The sequence below is a fragment of the Heterodontus francisci genome, chromosome 7, assembly GCF_036365525.1.
Source record: "Heterodontus francisci isolate sHetFra1 chromosome 7, sHetFra1.hap1, whole genome shotgun sequence".
In the NCBI taxonomy this organism is placed as follows: domain Eukaryota; kingdom Metazoa; phylum Chordata; class Chondrichthyes; order Heterodontiformes; family Heterodontidae; genus Heterodontus; species Heterodontus francisci.
This window is the reverse complement of record NC_090377.1, coordinates 118644960-118670175: the sequence shown is the minus strand read 5'-3', so window position 1 is coordinate 118670175 and position 25216 is coordinate 118644960. Positions and strand designations below refer to the sequence as shown.

Genomic DNA, 25216 nt, shown 5'->3' with positions numbered 1-25216 from the left:
AACTACAGGCCAGTTAGCCTATCAGTCATTGGGAAAATGCTTGAACCTATTATTAAGGAAGTCTTAATGCACATAGAGTATGATTAGAACAAGTCAACGTGGGAAATCCTGTTTGACAAATTCATTAGAGTTTTTTGAGGATGTTTTATTCTTCCTATTCGTTCAGGGGACGTGGGCGTCGCTGGCTAGGCCAGCATTTATTGCCCATCCTTAACTGCCCTCGAGAAGATGGTGGTGGTGAGCTGCTTTCCATGTGGGGTAGGTACACCCACAGTGGGGTTAGGAAGGGAGTTCCAGGATTTTGACCCGGCGACAGTGAAGGAACAGTGATATAGTTCCAAGTCAGGATGGTGTGTGGCTTGGAGGGGAACTTGCAGGTGGTGGTGTTCCTATGCACCTGCTGCCCTTGTCCTTCTAGGTGGCAGAGGTCATATGTTTGGAAGGTGCTGTCGAAGTAGCCTTGATGTGTTGCTGCAGTGCATCTTGAAGATGGTATACACTGCTGCCATTGTGCATCAGTGGTGATGGGAGTGAATGTTGAAGGTGGTGGATCGGATGCCAATCAAGTGGGCTGCTTTGCGCTGAATGGTGTCGAGCTTCTCGAGTGTTGTTGGAGCTGCTCTCATCCAGGCAAGTGGAGAGTATTCCATCACACTCCTGACTTGTGCCTTGTAGATGGTGGACAGGCTTTGGAAAGTCAGGTGGTGAGTTACTCGCTGCAGGATTCCTAGCCTCTGACCTGCCATGGCATTTATATGGTTACTCCAGTTTCTGGTCAATGGTAACCCTCAGGGTGTTGATAGTGGGGGATTCAGCAGTGGTAATGAATGTCATGGGGAAACTGTTAGATTCTCTTGTTTGAGCTAGTCATTGTTATTGGTCACCTATCAGCCCAAGCCTGGATAATGTCCAGGTCTTGCTGCATTTCTACACGGACTGCTTCAGTAACTGAGGAGTTGCGACTGGTGCTGAACTTTGTGCAATCATCAGTGAACATCCCCTCTTCTGACCCTATGAATGAAGTAAGATCATTGATAAAGTAGTTGAAGATGGTTGGGCCTAGGACACTACCCTGAAGACTTCCTGCAGTGATGTCCTGGAGGTGAGATGATTGACCTCCAAAAACCACAACCATCTTCCTTTGCGCTAGGTAAAGGCTCACTGAGTTGGGGGTAATATATTAGCATGGATAGAGGATTGGCTAATGGACAAGATGCAAAGAGTGGGCATAAACGGGGCATTTTCAAGTTGGCAGGCAGTGAATAGTGGGATGCTGCAAGGATCAGTGCTGGGGCCTCAGCTATTCACAATCTATGTTAATGACTTAGATGAAGAGACAGAGGGTAATGTATCCAAGCTTACTGATGATACAAAGGTGCGCGGAAAGGTAAGCTGTGGGGAGGTCACAGAAAGGCTGCAAAAGATATAGATAGGTTAAGCGAGTGGGCAACAAGGTGCAGATGGAGTATGATGCAGGGAATTGTGAAGTTATTCACTTTGTTCGTAAGAATAGAAAAGCAGAATATTTTTTAAAAGGTGTGAAACTTGCAAATGTTGATGTTCAAAGAGACTCAGGTGCGCTTGTACAAGTCATGCAGAAAGTTAGCATGCATGTACAGCAAGCAATTAGGAGGGCAAATGGTATTCTGGCCTTTATTGCAAGGGGATTGGAGTACAGGAATAAAGTCTTGTGACAATTGTACAGGGCTTCGTTGAGACACATCTGGAGTACTGTGTGCAGTTTTGGTCTCCACATTTAAGAAAGGATAAAATTGCATTGGAGGCAGTACAGTGAAGTTTCAATAAATTGGCCCCTAGGATGAGGGGGCTGTCCTATGCTGAGAGGCAGAGTAAATTGGGCCGATATTCTCTGGAGTTTAGAAGAATGAGAGGCGGCCTCGTTGAAACATACAAGATCCTGAAGGGGCTGGAAAGGGCAGATGCTGAGAGATTGTTCCGCTGGTCAAGGAATCTAAAACACAGGGGCACTGTCTCAGGATAAGGAGCCTACCATTTAGGACTGAGATGAGGAGAATTTCTTCACTCAAAGGGCTGTGAATCTTTGGAATTCCCCACCCCAGAGGGTTGTGGATGCTGCATCGTTGAATACATTTAAGGCTGGGACACACAGATTTTTGGTCTCATTATCAAGGGATATGGCGAGCAGGCGGGAACGTCCAGCTGAAGCCTCAGATCAGCCATGATCGTATTGAATGGCAAAGCAGGCTCGATGGGCCATATGGCCTACTCATGCTCCTATTTGTGTACACTGACTCCTGGTCTGGTAACACCTCGATTTTACAATTCTGATACTGGTTTTCAAATTCCTCCAAGGCCTCGTCCCTCCCTAACTCTGCAACTTCCTTCAGCCTTACAGCTCTGAGAACTCCGATGTCATTTTGAAGAGCAATTTGAACTTTGTGCTGAAATGGAACAGCTCTTCTTTGAGCTTGCAGTTATGTTTGAAGGCCTGTAATACATGCTGAAATGTTCTTGCTGAGCATGATCCTTCATATAATCACATAATATCTCCCTTAAAGAACACTTTAAATCAACTACATTTCATCTTATAGATCAGATAGCATAAAACTGATAACATCCTGTCGCCTGAACAGAGTATAATATCCAATTAAATTCTTACGTTACACAGAAGGCCATACCTTTCGAGCCTGATCATTGTCCTCAAACTGGGTGACATCCCTGCCCGAGGCCTGCGCGATTCGCTTTCCTGCCACAAGGTTACCAACTATCATGGAAGCAGGTCCCACCTCTGCATTCAAAAACAAAGAAGAAAAAAAACAATGGGAAGAAAACAAGAACGAGCAGCGTCACTTTTCAGTGGATCAATTCAGCATTTTAATCTGGTGGGCTGTACCAGAACAAAATGCCCTTTCATGGAACTGTATTTTTTAATTAACTGTTTCCCTGGACATTTTATTCACTATTAAAGGAGGAGGACTCAATGTTTTCGTTTTTTTTTTCTGCATTTATATTTTTTAAGTCTCCCTTTAAACAGATGAAAGACAGGGGTTAATACATGTCATTCCACCACATCCAGAGAGGAGTCAATTTATTACACAATCAACCCCTCCAACACAAATCTAACCGAGAGGGTTAACAAGATATTAGGGATTTCATCCCAATGCAGCCAGATGGAAAGATAAACATGTTTCAAGGAGTACTCTACAATGAGACAGGCAGGTAAATCACTTGACTAGACACAAAATCTACTAATTTTCACCAAAAAAGCACCCTATTTAAGGAGCAAATGATTCATGCTCCCCCAATGGTTCAGTGTGTAATTGTAGCAAGTTCTGTAAAATTACACGATACAGTAGTACCAGATTTGATCACTGACCTGTGCTGAGCTGACTAATCTCAGCACTGTTGGGAACCCAGACAACCTGGGCTAGAAAACTGAAAAACAGTTTGAAATACAGTTATTCTGTAACACCAGCTGGGATGTGCATACCTGTGAGCATCACCTTGGCTGCTACAGCCTAAATTTACTGTATTAGCTCACATTTAAACAATTCCCAATAGAATGTCTTGTGGACAAGCAGTACAATAGCATGTTGAATACCACGAAAAGATAAAATGAGAATATAAATTTCAAAAGGAAGATTTTATCATTTTAAACATACGTCCCAGCTTAGAATCTGTACAGAAATTGTGCACTTCATCAATTCATTTTTTAAAATTACCATAAGCAATTTCCCTTTTAACTAAATATATGGGGGGGGGGGGGGGGGGGGGGGGAGAAGAGGGGAGGGAAGAATGCATTTTTGATAACTATATCAATTTATATAAACTCATTGTAGGCCAAGGATATTTTTTGAACACCTGTTTATCCGGCATTTAGAGGGTGAACACGGTCACCTAATACGAGTCATTTAAAGTGTTAACAACTTCAAACTCACAGCCTACCTATGGATTATGACAGTGTAATAACATTACAAAAAAGGAAGCGGTCAAACAAAAGCCTAGCAATGAAAGAAAACCATTATGCTCAACACACTCATTCCAATTGTATAGCAAATAGACTATGGTAGCTTACACCTACCTGGTTGTTTCTGCCTAGGTTTGGGAAGGTTGGTGACACAGGTGTGGGGGCACATTAAGACATTACATGGGTGCAACATGCCCTCCAAAAAGCGTTGTTTGGTCTCAGACAAGTGGATACCTCCTAAAGGAGTCTTGGGAAGTGTATTAGCAGGTACCAGGGCCAGGCAGTACACTCCTACCTGATGGATACTGTCGATAGCCTGTGAGAGAGCAGATGATGATTATCTTAATCTGAAGGGTCTCACTTGCCAGAAACCTGTGATCATCAAAATTTTTTATCTTCATTAGCTTCTAAAGGAATGCTAAATCAGCCACTGACAGCATTCGGCAAGCCTGGTATCGGTAAAATGTGCTATCTCCTGAAGTTGAATGCAGTATTCCACTCATAATATTTACAAAGGTGTATGAGACACAAGCTTAGAAACCGTTGTTGGTGACATTAATGAACAAACACTTACACTTTTATGACATTCCAGTGTACACTATTTCAATATAAACTGCTTAATCTGCATTAAAATCATGAGCAGAGGAATATCATAAAAACAGATTAAAGATTTGTCTGCTAATAGTGGTAATAGCAATTTCCAGGCAAAGAGAATTAAGGGTGGAATGTAAAGATTGTGCTTTAATTAAGCTCTAACTTCAGTACAAATCACTTTATAACTTGAGCCAGTGGATCATTTCTCCATCGGCTTATTGAGGTGAATACAGATATATAATATTTTGAGCAACCAAAGCTGGAGTATCAAAATATACACAATGTTTCTTGTGAATAGAATCTTAAAGATACAAAATAAAACATCAAAGAAAACCAATGTACATTTGGAATATTTGCAGTGCTTAAAGCTCTTTATAAGATTCATAGCCTTTTGCAGCTGGCCATGTGGTTCAAGTACTCTTAACATCTGAAATAAAACAGCCCACCTCCAGAGATAATAAAGTTTAATTACCTGAAGGACTCTACTCATCCACTGGAAACTGTCCTCCTCAGATGCATCTGGTCGCTGTTCTGCCACTAATACAATGCGTTCATCATGAAGCACATTCACTGAAAACACTGCTATCCTAAAATAGAGACATGAGAAAATAATAATCCTGATTGGGAGTACCTGCATGTTATATGATACAGGCATTAGTTCCTTCTCTGTTTGAAATAAACAATAAAGAGACATCAAGATCGGAGCAAACTGACATGTGAACATCAAATCAATCAGTTTGTAATGTTACTAGTGAATTACTTCACGAAGTCATTGAAATATGCAAATAGTTTTCTGCAGGCTGCCTCTGAAAATCAGTTTTAAATCACAAACAGGAATGAGGGTTAACAGGGATGTACTGCTATGTGCAGAGTTTTATGTGAAAACAGAAAAGGTTGCATCTTTAGTTTGTGGTTGTTTTTGTTCTCTCCCACAAGAATAAACTGTGTCAGACACTCAAGTGCTGAAAGTTATTTCATCACCTTCTTCAAAAAAAAAAGTGTCAAATGCAGACAGCATATTTTCCACTTTCAAGTGATGTGATGGTCAACTAGGTTTATAAGTTTCAATACCGTAAAGATTAATTTGGTGGTCTGCCATCTTTTCCCTTAAAATAAAATCTCCCATTCACCATGCAAGCACATGTCAGTATTCAGTATATATAAAGCTTTATACTTGAAGTTGCACTTGTACTTTTTCAATAAAAAGGAGTGGAGACAGAAACACCAAGTGGATACAATCATGCGTAAAAAAATGGACGCTTCAAGTGCTTCAGCTGTGCAATAGAAGGTAGGGAAGAAGCTTTTTATGAGGACGGTGAAATCCATTCAAACTATGACTAAGGTCCTATCAAAGGTTACCACATCTTCTCATTAAAGACAGATAATTTGCATGATGCAACCCTGCACAACCAACCTCTGAGTACCACAAATTACTGATATCAATTTTACATTATTACTAAAATTACCAATTGAATTCTGTAAAATTCAAATGTAATATATAAACCCGAATGAAAAATATCAGCATCAGCAATACAGAAAAGTGCATAGTGGACCTCGTTGCTGAATTTGCAAGAAAGACAAAACCATTAGATGTATCTTTAATTAAATTAATTAAAGGATCATCATACCCATGTTTAGTCATTTACTTACCTCCCTCTGTACACAAACTTCATGGGCTCCACTGCTAATGCTGTTGCCACAACATCATCTGCATTATGCCTACGTCCACTCACTATCATCAGGCCATCCATTTTGCCTACCACAAAAACTTGGTTTCCCTACAATAAAAAAAATCAAAACGATACTAATCCCACTCAGGTAGTTGCTGGTCAGAAAGTGTCATTAGTATGACAGTTACTGGGCTTTAATGATGTAACACAGTACACAAGCTGTATATGCATCTTTATGACAGTGAAGCTGTCCACAGCAAAGATCCATCCCACGAACACAAATGCTCACAATATATCATCTATGACCCATCATCTTAATGAATCAGAAAGCTAACTACAGATGATAAGTAGTGCAATTCCAAATTTATTCAGCTCATGAAGACCTTGGTAACTCAATCCTGACTGTCACCCATGACATTAGTGGACCCTCATCATTGGATGAGACTACATATCCCACAGTTCTGCACTATAGATTTTTACTTTTCTTAATTTATTCATTCACGGCATATGGATGTTGCTGGCAAGGTCAGCACATATTGCCCATCCCTAACTGCCCTTGAGAAGGTGGCGGTGCGTCACAATCTTGAAGGTACTCCCACAGTGCTGTTGAGTAGGGAGCTGCAGCACTTTTACCCAGATATTTTTTTTTTCCCCAAAATATACTTTATTCATAAAAATCTGTAAAAATTACATTCCCAAACAGTTTAAAACAGCATCAAGTCAAAAAACACAAACAGTGCAAAGGTGATCAGTTCCCTTCTATACAATCATGAGTTGCCTCACAACCCTTCCATTTCATTGTTATGCCATATACATTTTTACATTTACAGTACACAAAATTTTCCCGATACAGTTCGAGGGGTTTCCCATGGACCCAGCCCCTCAGTTCAGCTTGGTGGGGGGACCTTACACTGTGGTCTTTCCCCATTGAGCTTTCGCTGTGGCTGCCCCAAGCTTTAGTGCGTCCCTCAGCACGTAGTGCTGGACCTTGGAAAGTGCCAGTCTGCAACATTCGGTGGTGGACAACTCTTTGCACTGGAAGACCAGCAAGTTTTGGGCAGACCAAAGGGCGTCTTTCACCGAATTGATAGTCCTCCAGCAGCAGTTGATGTTTGTCTCGGTGTGCGTCCCTGGGAACAGCCCGTAGAGCACAGACTCCTGTGTTACAGAGCTGCTTGGGATGAACCTCGACAAAAACCACTGCATCTCTTTCCACACTTGCTTTGCAAAGACACATTCCAGGAGTAGGTGGGCAACCGTCTCTTCCCCACCACAGCCACCGCGGGGGCACTATGCGGAGGGGGCGAGACTTCGGGCATGCAGGAAGGATCTGACGGGGAGGGCCCAAGGAACCACGATATATTTCCAAGTCAGGATACTGAGGGGAACATGGAGATGGTGTTCCCATGCACCTCCTGTCTTAGTCCCTCTAGGTGAGAGGGGTCGTGGATTTGGAAAGTGCTGTTAAAGAAACTTGGCAAGTTGATGCAGTGCCTCTTGTAAATAGCACACACGCAGCCACGTTGTGTCGATAGTGGAAGGAATGAATGTTTACTGGGTGCTAATCAAGTGGGCTGCTTTATCCTGGATAATATCAAGTTTGAGTGTTGTTGGGCTGCGTTCGTCCACACAAGTGTAGAATATGCCATTACACTTCTGACTTGTGCCTTATAAGTGGTGGAAAAGTTGGGAAGTCAGGAAATAAGTCACTTGCCTCAAGATACCCAATCCCTTGTCGCAAAAGTATTTATGTGGCTGATCCAATTAAGTTTTGGGTCAATGGTGACCCCACCCCCATGGTGACCTCACCCTCAGCATGAACATGGTGGGGATTTGACACTGCTAATGCCATTGAACGTCAATGGGAAATGGTTAGTCTCTCTCTTGTTGGGAGATTGCCATTGCCTGGCACTTGTATAACAGAAATGTTACTTGGCACTTATCAGCCCAAGCCTGGAAGTTGTTCAGGTCTTGCTGCATGCAGGTACAGATTGATCCATTATCTGAGAAATTACAAATGGAACTGAACACTGCACAATCAGTGAATACCTCCTCCTACTGACCTTCTAATGGAGGGAAGGTCATTCATAAAGCAGCTGAAAATGGTTGGGCTGAGGACACTGCCCTGAAGAATTCTTGCATTGATGCCCGGGGGCTCAGATGATTGACCTTCAACAACCACAAGCATCTTCCTTTGGGCTCGATACAACTCCAGACAAGAAAGATTTTTCACCTTGATCCCCACTGACTTCAATTTTCCGAGGGCTTCTTCTTACAACCCTTGGTCAAATGCTGCCTTGATGTAAAGGGCATCACCTCACCTCTGGAATTCAGCTCTTTTGTCCAGTGTGGACCAAGGCTAGAATAAGGTCTGGAGCCAAATAGTCTTGGCAGAACCCAGAGCATTGGTGAGCAGATTTATTGGTGAATACATGCTGCGACTTCCATCACTTTGCTGATGATTGAGAGTAGGCTAATGGGGTGGTAATTAGCCAGATTTAAGTTATACTTCTTTTTGTAGACAGGACATACAGGTTCAATTTTTCACTTTGTTGGATAGATGCCAGTGTTGCAGTTGTGCTGGAACATCTTGGCACGAGGCGCAGCTAGTTCTGGGATACAAGTCTTAAGTACTACAGCTGAGGCCGTCAGGGTCCATAGCGTTTGCGCATTCAGCTCAGCCACTTCATCATATCACGTGGAGCGAATCGAATTGGTTGAATACTGGCTTCTGTGATAGTGGGCACCTCAGGAAGATTCCGAGATTGGATCACTCACTTGGCACTTCTGGCTGAAGATAGCTGCAAACGCTTCAGCCTCATCTTTTGCATTCAATCGCTGGACTTCGCCATCTTTGAGGATGGGGCTGCTCATGGAGCCTCCTCGTCACATTAGTTGTTTAACTTTCCACATCATACATGGCCGGATATGGCAGGACTGCAGAAATTTGATCTGATCTGTTGCTTGTGGGATCACTTAGCTCTGTCTATAGCTCGCTGCTTCTGCTGTTTAGCATGCATGTAGCCCTATGTTGCAACTTCACCAGATTGGCATTTCATTTTTAGGTATGCCAAATGCTGATCTTCTACACTCCTCATTGAACTAGGGTTGGTCATCTGGCATGACGGTAATGGTAGAGGGGTATGCCAGGCCATGGGGTTACAGAATGCAGTGGCATATAATCCTGCTGCTGCTGCTGATGGTCCACAGTGCCTCATGGATGACCAGTTTTGAGCTGCTGGATCTGTTCTGAATCTATCCCAGTTGGCATGTTTGGAATACTGCACAATACAATGGAGATTGCCCTCAGTCTAAGACAGGACTTCATCGCCACAAGAACTGTGTGATGGCCACTCCCAATGTCATAGCAAGATGTATGTGCGGCAGGTAGATTGGTGAGGAGGAGGTCAAATAACTTTTGCCCTCGTGTTGGTTATCTCATGACTTGCTGCAAGCCCAGTCTGGCAGATATTTCCTTCAGGATTCAGCTAGCTAGGTTTGTAGTGGTGCAACTAAGCCAAATTTGGTGACAAACATTGCAGTCCCTAACCTAGAGTATATTCTGTACCCTTGCTACCTTCAATGCTTCTTTCAAGTGGTGTTCAACATGGAAGAGTACTGATTCACCAGCTGAGGGAGGACAGTAGGTGGTAATCAGCAGGAGGTTTCCTTGCTCATGTTTGAGCCAATGTCATGAGGCTTCATGGGCTCCATAGTCAATGTTCAGGACTCCCAGGGCCACTTCGTCATGACTGTATTCCACTGTGCCATGACCTCTTGTGAGTCTGTCCTGCAGGAGGAGTCTGGGATATTGGCTGAAAGGTGTGATTCTGTGAATTCAACTATATCAGGCTGTTACCTTACTCGTCTGTGGGACAACGCTCCCGATTTTGGCACAAGTCTCCAGATGTTAGTGGGGGACTTTGCAGTGTCAACTGAGCTGTGTGTGTCTTTGTTGTGTCCGAATCTAATGCCTAGGTCAATGCTGGGTGGTCCATCTTGTTTTATTGCTATACCTTTTTCTAACAGTTTGATGTAATTGAAAGGCTTGCTAGGCCATTTCAGAGGGCGGGGAAGAGTAAACCACATTGCTGTAGGTTGGGAGTCACATATGGGCCAGGACGGCAAATGTCTTTCCCTAAAGGACATCAGTGAATCTGTTGAGTTTTTACAACAACCCAATAGCTTTGTAGTTGTCATTACTGATATTAGCTTTTTATTCCAAAAAAAAAGATTCTGTACTTGACCGTCATAGTAAAATAAACTGAGGACAAAACATGAGAACTTCAGAACTATTGTATCCTGTCACTATAAAACTAATAGGTTTCCTTACAGATCCGAGAAAGCCCAGTAAATTAGTCCTAGTGAAGACATGTTCGCTGATGGGGACTCCTCCAACATTCACTGGCACAGCCTGGGAAAACAGTAAACAGCAAGAGTTATCCCAACACCATTTAGAAGGAAGCAACCGATCCACAGAAATTTGTCCCAACCCTCCAGAAACTTGATAGATGAAACTAAGATGCAAACTAAAATACTTCTAAATGAATACAGGTAACAAGGATAAAGCAGTAAAGTGAAGGATTAAATGCTTTACATAAAAACTCAACCATGACACAGATGTCTTGTCAAATGCTTTTGTATGTAACACATTTAAATGTTTCACACTTGCAGTCAAGTGATATTCCCCTCAAGCTCTTCTAACTCACAGTTTTGCTCTGGCTGGATCCTCAGCCCTTTCCTAGTTAAGGGTCCTATTGCAATGTGAAACTTTCCATCCAATATTGTGGGTGATGGAAAGTCTTGGGGAAATATTTTTTGTCGAAGAAAATAACAAACTTGGGATAATCATGTTTGATGTCATTGGAGGATTGGCACAGCCAATCTGAAAAGGACTGCCATAGATTCTAATATGATCACCTACATGCTTTGGCCATTGATAACATTATGGATTTCAACAGGTCCAAGACTGAGTCCATATTCAAGCCTGGAATTGTGACTATTCCCCACCTGGCTGGAATGAAAAAAATGCATTACTGGTGACAAATGATGTGTGCAACATAATCCAAGTCTCCAGTAAATAAAGCTGACATTTTGTACATCAGTATTCCTTTCTGATCACATCTTTTTCCTGACTGTAATAACAGATTTCAACTAGTGCATCTTGGAGAGAAGAGGAATTCCATCATCTACTCAATTCTCTCGCTGGAGGTTGAAGCAAGCCTCCATGTGTCAAAGAACTAAATGTTGACATCCTAGGCTAGGGTTCCTTTCTAATGATTTTTGCTATCTTTGCAAATCCCAAGTGCTGTTATGTTTAAAAAACACTGGCATAATAATTAGAGGGGAAGCTACAAGAAAAATCTTGGATATCCAATATTGTAAGTGCTCCAGGACAAACTGGACAAATCTTTAAATGAAGTACTGGCATTAACCAGGATGTTAACTTTTTTTTTTTACATTCCCTTTGGTTCAGCAACACCAGCTAGTCCCATAAGCAGACCCCACGTTCCCTAAAATCAAAATCTACCTTTACCTAAATTCTACAGGAAAATGCATCAACCCAGACATCAAACTGAGAACTTGTCCCTGTACCCCAGTTTACTGGAATATATCATGTGCCAACACAGGATCTTCTCAACTTCGGCACAAGGATGAATATATATCACATTGCTGCTTAGGCTATAAACCACCAGACAAATTTACTGAACACTAAGCAGACAAATGAAAACTCAGTACAAACAAGTCATTAATAGTAGTAACAATGCTTGTCCTGTGTAATCAGGACATTAAACAGACCCCTGAGGCTCCATTTCTTTACTTTTTAGATGGCCATAGGCTGCAACTGAGTTGCTGACTAACCCTTCATCTCTGCTTGCTTCAAGTTGACTGAGGTCTGGTGACAATACAGCCAAGATACAGCGCTAAATTTCTCGAACATGCAATTAAGTGCATTTCGCATAACTACACTGGATGGTCACGATGTTATTTAATTTGAACTGGATGCCTTAAACTTTTTTTGTAGAAACCAATTAATCTGTTCCAATCACTCAGTAAATTAACACATCCATACAGCTATCAGGGACACTGATGGACAGAATAACGCGAAGATTCTGCAATTAACAGACATGAAAATCATCTTTGCTCCACAAGAAATAACAGATGCAAATCAATATCTGTGAAATGGGCTATTATCTGACGGTCACTCTGTTCTCTAGACATCAGATAAAAATGAAGCATTTCTTACCTGTGCACTTAAGATTAAATATTAACCACCAAGGGTATAGAGCTCAGCTCATGTTAACAAACATGCTGCTGCTTCATTTTTGTCACACAGAGCATCAAATATAGCACAAATAAAATCAAGTTCAGACTCCAAAAAGTGGAAATTACCTTCTGGATCTCAAACAAACTTTGGGCACCAAAGTCGGAAAACCACTGAAAAAACTTCCAAAATCAAGTAAAAACTACAAATCAACCCCAGAAACTTCAGCTTAAGTTAAAAGGAACTTAATGCAAGATAACTGCACAGCAAAAAAAAAGACTTTTTCCCAATAAAAGAGCAAATAGGGAAATAGTTTGCACACAGAACAAAAACTTTGAGGCTGTCAGCAGAATGCAGATGAAGGGAAGAGGAAAGATAACCTAAATGCAAGTTTGAAAATTTAAAAAGACAGTATGTCAAAGAGTGCTTTGTCCCAGTGGATGGAGGACTTTTCCAATTTTACATGAACAAATGAATGAATGAGACGAATTAAAATGCACTTTCAGCAAAATAAGCAAAGTATTTTCACAGGATTTCAAATACCTCAAATACAGTCTTTGTCATTCCTGGCAGCCCATAGTACGACGTCCCTGATGCACGTGAGCTCACGCAGATCTCACCGATCTCATCTGTCTTGCAGAGATGTGGTGTGCCTTCAAACTTTACAATACACACTAATGCTGCAAGACAGATGTGGAGAAACATTGGAACACACAGGGAAAGAAAGGGTACCAGTTATCAGAAACATCAACAACTTGCATTAAATAGCACATTTAATGCAAGATTTCCGAAGGCGCTTCACAGAAGTGTTAAACATAATTTGAGGCCAAGTCACATAAGGAGATATTAGGGCAGATGGCCAAAAAACTTAGTCGATGAGGTAGGTATGAAGCAGCATCTTAAAGAAGCAAAGAGAAGCATAAAGGGGGAGAGCTAACAAGATAGTGGCCACGCATAAATGTGCCCAATTTTTCCACTAAAATGTGTCTCTGCTATTCTTAACATCTACACCTCAAAGTTTGGCAACAAATGTTTCACAAGGTAAACTGCCTTACAATTCAACATATTTTCTTTCGTTGGTTACAATAGGTGACTAAATTCCATGGCCTGGAATTTGCTTCTTGCAGATGGTCAGTGCAAACTGGACACAGAGCACAATCCCTGCACCAAACAGGTATTGGGTCTCATTAACGAAACTAACAATCTGTAGACACCTGCTGGGTGCTCCCAGGCAGCTCGTGGCAAACAGTATTTTGATTTTGGGCTGTCAACAGAATTCAGAATGGTCAGGGGAGGCAGTTGAGGAAAGGAATCAATCATGAAGAAGTGAGGACATTTAGGCAAGGGTTGCGGGAAGCAGCGACCATGAGAGTAAAGAGTGTAGTCGCAGGAACGGTGGTGGAGATTGAGTAGGGGCTTGCAATGGTCTTCAGCACTGCAATGGAGAAGTAGTAGTTTCAAGCCAGTTTTGAAAATACCTTTTCTGACCGATGGATCAGTCAAAAATTAGATATAATGAGATGAGAGTCCAAACAGGTGATAAAGATCAGCTACTGTGCTACCCTCTGCAGGAAGCACCATCAATATTAACAATTAACAGGATAAAAATACCTCCAGGCATAACAGCACCCACATCTTGGACAGTTAGAACAGACAGCTTTTCCTCCGTATCCATACGTATAACTCCATAGCTCAAGCCATTCATGGATAGCACCATCTTCCCTGAAAAAGGTCCTCCCAAGTTACCAGGTCTGAAATGAAAGAGAACGCATTACAGCCACCAGGTTCTCCCCAAGTCACATGGTGTTTCACAATTATTTATCTCTAATCCTTTGAATATATCAGATTCAAGTGTTACAAAAGTGCTTCTGCATTTTGTTAAACAAATTTTTTGAGGATTCATTTTTGAAAGATTGAAGAAATGTGAAACTTAGGGGTTTTCAAAGAGGGTCATGTAAAGGCCACTTGACTTTTGAAAAAAAAACAGGTCCGGTGAGGAAAACAAGCCTTTCCAGGAAACCACCTGACTTCCAGCTCAATGAACAAGAAGTTGTTTACTAAGAAGTGACAGGTCAAGATTGATGGAAGTTAAAAGGTTGACCTCCTGTTGTCAGTTTTGCTTTTGAATTGGTTTCAGTTGGGGTTGAACTGTATAAAAAGGGAGAACACTTCCCAGGAGAGAAGAGAATTCCCAAGGAAGGAAAGACGACCCATCCCAGCTCAGCTTTCCAGCACCTCTCTAAAAGACCCTGAGAAGTCCACTGTGTCAGCTCATCGCGTCTCCTGTCTTTAAAGAAAAGCATGCTAAATTAATTCTCAAAGCCACCTGAAAAGAACTGTTCTAAAAGAACCCAGTGATCCATCTACACGTACTCGGACAGAATGCATGCCAGTTTTGGAACACAACATATCTCATCTGCTGTTTCTTCAAGAATGAGCAAGTATTCAGCCCAAGTGTTCCTTTTGTCTATAGAGCTATAGAGCAATAGAGCTCTGAAAATAAAATCCTTTTATTTTTCCGGTTAACCGGTATGTGTGTGTGTGAGGGGCTAAGGTAAAAAGGGAACTTTAATATTTCAATCTGTGTGGTTATGCTTTACTTTATTACTGGTTAAGACTTGTTTTTGAATAGACTGACAATTTTGTTCTTTATTAAAAGAAACCTGGTTGGTGTGTTTTATTCTGAGATAAAAATAGAGCCTATGCTTGACCGTATCAGTAAGTGGGAAAAAATTTTAATATATGTTGTGACCTGTGGAGAAGTGGAACGAGAATGAACAGTACACTCCTCCCACCTCAGTCATAATACAACTCATTTAATTTTGTGTGGCAAATCAGTAAGCAACTTGAACCCAGTGACTGCTCAGCTATTAACTTAAATATGGAAAGACTCATGCCAAAACCAATTCTTCCTTCTCTAGCTCCCATACTGTTGCACAGCCAAAGCCAAAAGGGTTGAAACAATATATAATCAAATTAAAAAGTTGTATAGGATCACTCCTCCTCCCCCAAGATCGTAAGTCAAAATAGCACTTCCAAATCTTACTGCAGAATCAATGAATAAACCAGATGAGATCATTGCCCATAATGATGCTACTCATTATGCTTTATAGATTTGAAGGGAAAAAATACATATATATTTACATCAATATAAAATATGTATTTTCCAATATATTTTAGAAACATTACCATACTCAATAACATTAAGAACCAGTGAATCCTAGGATTCTCATTATGAAAAGAGCATTTGTACCTGCGAATAGCTACTGTCAGAGCTTCTGATGAGCTAGCACTTGGGCAGATCACCTCAGGTCGTAAACCACGTGACTGAAACACGTTCACAAATGCATCACAAGATGATATTGACCCTGCAATAAAACACGACATTTAGTAAGGAATCACTTCATTTGGTGAAGAGACTCATTAATATTAGGCAAATGAAAGATTACTATTTGACCAGCAGCGATCATGGGATCTTGGTGTTTTCATAATGTGACCTGTATTATATTCATAATATAAAACTCTAGGAAGCACATGAGTTAATAGTTTTACACAGCAAATCCATAAGTGCACTATGCAATGGAGCAGGAGACTGTGGGCCCATGTCTAAGTTTCCTAATCTAAGCCCAGTCATTAGATAAGGGGGCCATGTGCCAACCAGACAGTTCACCATGAGAAGGGAGAGGGGAAGCAACTAGGCAACATAACACCCTCAACCACTCCAGTGCATATTCTATCAGCCAGTAATAAATAGCTCTGTTACAGGCTTAGGAGCAAAATGCCTAACTCTCTTGTAAAATAAAACTATAGGTTAGAAAATGAGAGAAACAAATTAAACATACACGTGAATCTCTCCCCCTCCCCACCATTTCTATTGGCAACAATAATTGGTACTACATAAAGATGTTGAGACAAAGGGCTGAATATTATCAGCGCGCCAAGCTTCGCGGCCCCCACGATATTACAAGCGGGGCCCATTTAAATGGAGGGGGTGGAGCAGCCACCCCCGATGACGTAGAGGGGGCTGCCGTCTTGTCGCTGACAACAGCATCCGGCACCACCATGCAGGTGCCGGCGCCATTTTTAAAAGGGCACCAAGCTCTTCAGGTAAATTTAAATATTTAAAGCGCTCTAAAAATCTTTATTTCAAATAAAAAATTAAAACATGGAGGCCCTTTACCAACCCCCACAATGGTGTTATTGTATGATGTGTTTGGAATGTATTCTAGTCCCAGCATGAACCTTCCCCCCTCAACCTCACCACATTAGCTTTTCAACCCCTTTCCACCTTCCCAACGGCCAATGATTATTGTTTTTCCCGTTTCACCCCCCCCCCCCCCCCCGCCCTGATAATTTTATTCCTCCTACCCACTTGTGTCGCGCCTCGGAACTCCAACAGAGTTCCGAAGGCGCACACTTTGCAGCCAGTTGGCCATAAAATCAGCATGGGACGGCTGCCGTCGGCAGGTAAGTTCATTTGAATTTTCATTATCCTCATTTTAATATTGTAATGAAGGCCCCTGCCAAGCACCCGCTGGCATTTTACGGGCCTCCCCACCACGGCCCATGGCGTCGACGGGTTGGTAAAATTCAGCCCAAAAGGTCAAGTATAATTAAATTCAGTTTCTTCCAGCATATTTCTTTTCGAAACTGTCTGTACTGTAGTTCATCACCACTAGATGTCACCATCATACACAGTCAATGCTGCATTGCAAGCTCGCACAAGTTCTTAAGCCTCAGAGCCAACATTCCCTCTTCACCTGCATTCTGTTCACATGGTGAATGCTGCTGACAATCCATCTCTCATTATGGCAAATGCCAAATGCTTGCATGTGGCTCATCTTAGATAGCGTTGGTTGAGATAGCCATGTAGTAAGTCAAGGGCACAAATCTTCTCTTCTCTCTTAGGCAGGCCTTCGGAATCGAGGATGACTTGCTTCCTCTCTGGTTCGATGGGTTCTGAGAAGGTTGACAAGTCCAATGTTTGATCTGCAGACTCTGCCCCATGAGGGGCAGGTGGTGCTTGAAGGGTCAGATGAGTAGTTTGGAGGTTTGTGTGCTCCCTCAGACGCCTCAACTTAGCCTCTGCCTTTTTCCGACGAAATTCCTCGAGGTGTATGATGCCTTCCCGAATGAGCTTTCTCCAGTCAGGGACTCCCATGAGTTGATGGGGACGTTTGATCTCTTCAGGGATGCTTTGAGAACATGTCTAAAGCATTTCCACTGTCTTCCTGGGGGTCTTCTGCCGCAACCGGTAGAGCAGCTGCTTTGGGAGTCTGATGTCAGGCATGCGAACAACCTGGCCTGCCCAGCAGAGCTGGTTTTGGGCAATTAGCACCCCGATGCTGGGCAGGTTCGCCTGAGAAAGAACGTTACTGTTGGACCGCCTTTCATTGCCACTGGATTTGGAGGATCTTGCAGAGGCAGTGTTTACCATAGATTGTCCAAGTCTCCAAAGCATACAGGAGCACAGGGATCACTACATCACTACTGCCTGATAAACCATGATCTTAGTTTCGGATTTGAGATCCTGATCCTCAAATAGTCTCTTCCTCAGTCAGCTGAAGGCTGATCTGGCACATTGGAGGTGATGATGAACCTTGTCATCTATGACTGCCGTCGCCGAGAGGAGTCTCCCAAAATGGAAAATGCTCCACATTTTCCAGGATTCACCATTGATCGTGATTGTCAGAGGGAGGTGTTGTGCTGTGAGAGCTGGTTGGAAGAGGACCCTGGTTTTACAAGTGTTTAGTGAAAGACACCAAGGGCACAAATAAGCATTCTGTCACTCCATTGACAGCACACCACATTTGGTTGGTATCAGTTTATTTTACCTTTCCCATGCTCTATTCATTCTGTGCATCCAGTCTTTTTCTGCCAATTCCTGATAACAATTTAAGCCATAGGGAGATTTGTTTTTAAAACAGGAATTATTTCATGGTGAAAATGATGGTGGAGGGGTTGGGAAGAACAACAGAGCAAACTTTCCAATGAAACCACTCAATATTTCTTCAACCAGGAATTCCTTTGGTTGGTAAGACTCGCTTGCAGGTTACAAACCACACAAGACTTCTGTAGAGTTGGTGTCCATGGATTCTAAAAGATCCTCAAAAAGATCCCATGAAGTCTGTATTGTCATCAGATTTCGATCTAAGGCTGGCAAAACATGAGCCATAACACAGCCTTTTTGAAAATTATGTTTTCTATATTTGTTGATTTATTAGTCATTTTGATGTTCTGTAAAAACAAAAATTGTAATTATCACAGATTTTTCCTTTGTTAACATGCTGCATTTCGGAAATTTAAACAGGGATGTGCACCAATATTTGTAGGAGTCCCCAAGGCATGTACTCGTATTTGAAGGAGTTCTGTTGCACTATACCAATATTTGGAGGAATCCCCAACCTTTGTAGACAAAATTGTCAATGTTGTTGGAATCTACCTCAAACTACTATTTACAGCTTAAATTTATTGCAACTCATTTGTTCGCAATAACCCTTCCCAGAACAGTGAAGTAAGGGCAGTGATATCGTACATTAACATCCTCTGCCCCTAAATAATAATCAGGATGGTTTACTGATTTGTGCGATGCAGCTGGCAGGAACTTGTTTTCCATGAAGTTACAAAAGGAGAATCAGCTGATCTTTGTGATGGAGAGGATATGGGGTCGAAAGCTCAGCTTATGGTTGAACAGGACGCCGACGTTGTGAACGGTCCGGTTCAGCCGGAGACCATGGACAAGAAGGGCAATGAAGTTAGTGACAAGCGTGCAGAGCATGTGATAGGGGTTTAAGACGATGACTTCCCAACATTTGGCTGGCACGTGGTGCAAGACCGGATGTCTGACAAGCAGCTTGATGACTCAGAGACTGCAAGAGATTAAGAAAGGTAGTGGAGAGATAGAGCTAAGTGTCATAAGCATACACGTGAAATTTGATCCTATTTCAACAGGTAATATCACCAATGAGCAGGATGTAGGAAGAAAAGGATGACATGTTACAATTTTTGAAGAGTTTAGGAGCTAACAGTGGGGTAGGAGTGGGAGTTGAAACGAGAAGCCAGTGCTGGCTACAATTATATAGGTATGGGTGAAGTCACATGAGGGTAATTTCACTGAGCCGCACAATGGAGGAGCAGTGTTGAAGGAGGATAGCGTGATGGACAATGTCAAAGGAAGCACAAAGTTGTTTGGAGGACAAAGTGGGATAATGCACCAGTTACAATGGATGTTATTTGTGACTTATTAAGCAAATGGCAGTGTAGCTGATGCGGAAACCTGACTGGAGAGATACAAACAGGGCACTGCGGAAAAGGTATGCACGGATTGGGGAGACAACAGCATATTCAAGGACTTGAGAGGAAAGAACGGCTGGTGATCAGGTTGCAGGTCCCAAGGACAGAAGGGTTGATGCAGTGATGGTAACAATGATTTTGAAAGGAAAGAAGACAGTACCTGAGGAGGGAACCATTTACAATGTTGGTTAGCATGGAGATCAGGAATGGAAGTTGGCTATTCAGCACCTTAGGCATCATTAATGGAGCTGAGGGGTTGGTTAAGTTATCAATAGCTGGAAGGCCAAAAGCTAGGCATTTATGAGTTTGAAAGGGTAATTACAACTGACTTAGGGAAAAGTGTTTTCCCAAGGATGGATGCAGAAGGAAATTGAGTTGGAAGGGGATGCTGGTGGTGATGGTTACACGATCTTGATGAAGACTCAGAGCACAGACAGTAAGAGATGGCAAGTTAACTGCATACTTACATGGATTTGCACCATCTGCTACAATCAGCATCCGCAGTGAGCTGAGACTTACGTCTCTCTGATCCCGCTGAGCTAAGAGAGACCAATGCATGTCCCGAGATTTCACCACAGCAATGTGAGCTGCAAGAAGATAACACAGGATTTGCTTTTACACTCTGAACTCAAGACTGCTTAAAATTAAAAATATCATTTTTCAACTTATGTGACCTTGAAATGGAAGAAACTGCATTAATAGCAAATGCTATAGTCTAAATAGCTCCACAAAAGTCAATGCACACACGAGAGCAGTGGTTCTCAACCAGAGGCATTGATGGGAGGTAATGCTTGGAGAACAGCACTTAAAATATAATTAAATAGGGTCTGTTAAATCTTGCACAATATTGGCAACACTTCAATTCCAATACAATTGCAGATGAAAATCCACTGAGACTTATCACAGTGGAAACCTCCAGACCATATCAGGAGACTGAAGTGTTGCAGGTGCCAGGTGCAAAGTGAGCTATTGCTGAAATATTCACATTGTACTTATCACAGCAGAGCTGGCAACCGATCATAAAATTCAGCTTAAGTAATCACCTCTCACCGCAAAAATTTATTCTTTGGCACAAACCACAACAATCCAGTCTAAAATTAAATCTTAATGCCCAGTTGGATGGCCTCAAAATGATATTGCTCCAGAAATAACTAGCAAAGCACAACAGGGGAGAGAGAATTTAGAAATAAATGGAGTGAGGGAGGGCAGAGACAATGATAAAACATAAAACCTAGTAAAACTTTTCCATTTTATGAAAGGTCTAATCAAAAAAGTGTGAGAAAACCTCAATTTTCTGGTGAAAAGCATGCATCAGATCTCCTTACAAAATAAGGCTTGTACCTCGTAGTCTGCATCCTCCTTTAGAAATTTCCAAATGCATGAAGCGGGGCATGAGGAATTACAACACTGATTGGAAAAGATAAAATTCCAGTGTGGTGCCCAGAATTTAACACAATTCTCCAGCTGAGGCCTAACCAGTGTTTTATAAAGATTTAGCATAACTTCCTTATTTTTGTATGCTCTGCCTCTATTAATAAAGCCTAAGATCCCATAAGCTTTTTTTTGTTAATAGCCTTCTCAACTTGTCTGACCACCTTCAAAGATTTATATGCATAAGTTCATGAGGGACAAAAAGATTAGGATATGTTGATTGGGTGATATGAAATAAGGTGGGAAGAGGCTCGTATGGAGCATAGTCCCGTTGAGCCAAACAGCCTGCTTCTGTGCTGTAAGTTGCATATAAATTGAGTTCATGCAAATACAAAAAGTACACAGCTGACAGAAGGAGTGTGTGTGATGGACTACATGACTTTTGCTTGTTCCATGTCTTCTGACATTACCAACATACCTTTGTAGGCATAAACTTTCTGTATCCAGGAAAGAGGATTCACCTTCATCAGAGCATAAGGGATGTTGATCACATGCATCCGGTTCATGACACTCTGCCAACAAGACAAATAAGATAATCGGTGAGTTGTACTGCGATGTCTCAAATTGCACACTGATTAGAGGTAAGCAGGGTCGCCTTGGGGGTCAAGTTAGCTCCAAGGTGACATGCCTGCCAATGCGAGCTCAGAGTCAAGGTAACCTTCTGTAGTAGATTCAGTAATGTGATAGCTGAGCCAAGCAGATCTCCGCTATGTAAGGATGCTATCAACAACTAAGCAGCTAACCTGGTGCACAGGGAACTTGGATGGGGGCTGAATTCTTCCACTTGGCCGCATGCAACACTAGAAGCTAATGCCCAACAGATAAGGCAGTACTTGCAGTTCTGGTAAGGAAATGGATAATTTAATAACGGAATTCCGAACTGCTCAAATTTTCTTTCTGATTAAAGGAGAGAACTGCTGGGCTTTCATGACAAGACTACAAATGGACTAACTGGGAGATGATAGGAGGAAACAACTAAGCAACCAGTGGACAAATACCAATAAGAGTCATTATTTCAAGTACCAAAATATCTCAGTAACTAAATGGCTCAAACATTCAATGACAATATTAGAGATAATTTTCAACTGACCCACAAACATACAGGAATAATAATGTGGACGAAAACCATTAATAAAAAATCACTGACTGTGCAGAAACAAAGACGTAGGTGAAATTTTTGGTAAAGCATCCATAAGCTTCAGGAAATCTCTGCAAAAGTCTTCGCATCATATTGCATATGAAACAGCACACTCTCCAAATGATGATAGAAATTCATGTTCGCCAGGAATTGAGTTTCTTTTAAAATCTTGCATTGATTCTCAAGCAAACTGAAGATTTTCAAAGAAGCTTCTTGCTCACTTAGAACAGCTGATCAAGCGTGTTGCTCCCGATGAATCTGGTGCTTTTGTACCAGTTTGCTGCAGTGGTGGGATTCGATCCCATGCTTCCAGATTACAAGCCTGGGGCTCTGGGTTATGAGTCCAGTGACATGACCACTAAGCCATTGCCTCCCCATTAACTGGATAGATTGGGGTTGTTTTCTTGGGAACAAAGGGAGCTGAGAAAGAGAGATTTAATTGAGGTGTAGAAAATTAGGAGCCGATATACAGTTGATAGGAAGGATCTATTCCCCTTAGCAGACAGGTCAATACCAGGGGACATAAATTTGAAGTAATTGGTAGATGGATTCGAGGGGAGTTGAAGATTTTCTTTTTCATCAGAGGGGGTCTGGAAGAGGTGGTAGAGGCAGAAAACCTGGTTGTATTTAAAAAAAACACTTGGATATGCACTTGAGGTGTCACAACCTATAGGGCTAAGACCAAGAGCTGGAAAATCATCATCACTAGGGGAAAAAGTACTGAGCAAATTACTGGGATTTAATTTAATTTTTAATTTAATTTAGAGATACAGCACTGAAACAGGCCCTTCGGCCCACCGAGTCTGTGCTGACCAAGAACCACCCATTTATACTTCTTTTTCTTTTCTTTTTTCTTTCTTTTTGGGCCTCCTTATCTCGAGAGACAATGGATACGCGCCTGGAGGTGGTCAGTGGTTTGTGAAGCAGCGCCTGGAGTGGCTATAAAGGCCAATTCTGGAGTGACAGGCTCTTCCACAGGTGCTGCAGAGAAATTTGTTTGTTGGGGCTGTTGCACAGTTGGCTCTCCCCTTGCGCCTCTGTCTTTTTTCCTGCCAACTACTAAGTCTCTTCGACTCGCCACAATTTAGCCCTGTCTTTATGGCTGCCCGCCAGCTCTGGCGAATGCTGGCAACTGACTCCCACGACTTGTGATCAATGTCACACGATTTCATGTCGCGTTTGCAGACGTCTTTATAACGGAGACATGGACGGCCGGTGGGTCTGATACCAGTGGCGAGCTCGCTGTACAATGTGTCTTTGGGGATCCTGCCATCTTCCATGCGGCTCACATGGCCAAGCCATCTCAAGCGCCGCTGACTCAGTAGTGTGTATAAGCTGGGGATGTTGGCCGCTTCAAGGACTTCTGTGTTGGAGATATAGTCCTGCCACCTGATGCCAAGTATTCTCCGAAGGCAGCGAAGATGGAATGAATTGAGACGTCGCTCTTGGCTGGCATACGTTGTCCAGGCCTCGCTGCCGTAGAGCAAGGTACTGAGGACACAGGCCTGATACACTCGGACTTTTGTGTTCCGTGTCAGTGCGCCATTTTCCCACACTCTCTTGGCCAGTCTGAACATAGCAGTGGAAGCCTTACCCATGCGCTTGTTGATTTCTGCATCTAGAGACAGGTTACTGGTGATAGTTGAGCCTAGGTAGGTGAACTCTTGAACCACTTCCAGAGCGTGGTCGCCAATATTGATGGATGGAGCATTTCTGACATCCTGCCCCATGATGTTCGTTTTCTTGAGGCTGATGGTTAGGCCAAATTCATTGCAGGCAGACGCAAACCTGTCGATGAGACTCTGCAGGCATTCTTCAGTGTGAGATGTTAAAGCAGCATCGTCAGCAAAGAGGAGTTCTCTGATGAGGACTTTCCGTACTTTGGACTTCGCTCTTAGACGGGCAAGGTTGAACAACCTGCCCCCTGATCTTGTGTGGAGGAAAATTCCTTCTTCAGAGGATTTGAACGCATGTGAAAGCAGCAGGGAGAAGAAAATCCCAAAAAGTGTGGGTGCGAGAACACAGCCCTGTTTCACACCACTCAGGATAGGAAAGGGCTCTGATGAGGAGCCACCATGTTGAATTGTGCCTTTCATATTGTCATGGAATGAGGTGATGATACTTAGTAGCTTTGGTGGACATCCGATCTTTTCTAGTAGTCTGAAGAGACCACGTCTGCTGACGAGGTCAAAGGCTTTGGTGAGATCAATGAAAGCAATGTAGAGGGGCATCTGTTGTTCACGGCATTTCTCCTGTATCTGACGAAGGGAGAACAGCATGTCAATAGTCGATCTCTCTGCACGAAAGCCACACTGTGCCTCAGGGTAGACGCGCTCGGCCAGCTTCTGGAGCCTGTTCAGAGCGACTCGAGCAAAGACTTTCCCCACTATGCTGAGCAGGGAGATTCCACGGTAGTTGTTGCAGTCACCGCGGTCACCTTTGTTTTTATAGAGGGTGATGATGTTGGCATCGCGCATGTCCTGGGGTACTGCTCCCTCGTCCCAGCACAGGCATAGCAGTTCATGTAGTGCTGAGAGTATAGCAGGCTTGGCACTCTTGATTATTTCAGGGGTAATGCTGTCCTTCCCAGGGGCTTTTCCGCTGGCTAGGGAATCAATGGCATCACTGAGTTCCGATTTGGTTGGCTGTATGTCCAGCTCATCCATGACTGGTAGAGGCTGGGCTGCATTGAGGGCAGTCTCAGTGACAGCATTCTCCCTGGAGTACAGTTCTAGGTAGTGCTCAACCCAGCGGTCCATCTGTTTGCGTTGGTCAGTGATTTTGTCCCCCGATTTAGATTTGAGGGGGGTGATCTTCTTGATGGTTGGCCCAAGAGCTCTCTTCATGCCATCATACATTCCTCTGATGTTTCCGGT

General features: G+C 42.6%; 1 protein-coding gene across 1 annotated transcript in view; it reads right to left on the bottom strand.

The window, feature by feature from the left end:
* LOC137372271 (disco-interacting protein 2 homolog A-like) overlaps positions 1–25216 on the bottom strand; it is a 299051-nt gene that overhangs the window by 55238 nt on the left and 218597 nt on the right. The window contains exons 15-24 of the mRNA XM_068036004.1: positions 21621–21714; positions 20239–20358; positions 15732–15846; positions 14090–14229; positions 13022–13158; positions 10547–10627; positions 6194–6321; positions 5016–5130; positions 4064–4265; positions 2661–2770 (exon numbers count right to left, since the gene is read on the bottom strand). Of these exons, the coding sequence (XP_067892105.1) occupies positions 2661–2770; positions 4064–4265; positions 5016–5130; positions 6194–6321; positions 10547–10627; positions 13022–13158; positions 14090–14229; positions 15732–15846; positions 20239–20358; positions 21621–21714 (1242 nt within the window). The remainder of the gene's footprint in view (positions 1–2660; positions 2771–4063; positions 4266–5015; positions 5131–6193; positions 6322–10546; positions 10628–13021; positions 13159–14089; positions 14230–15731; positions 15847–20238; positions 20359–21620; positions 21715–25216) is intronic.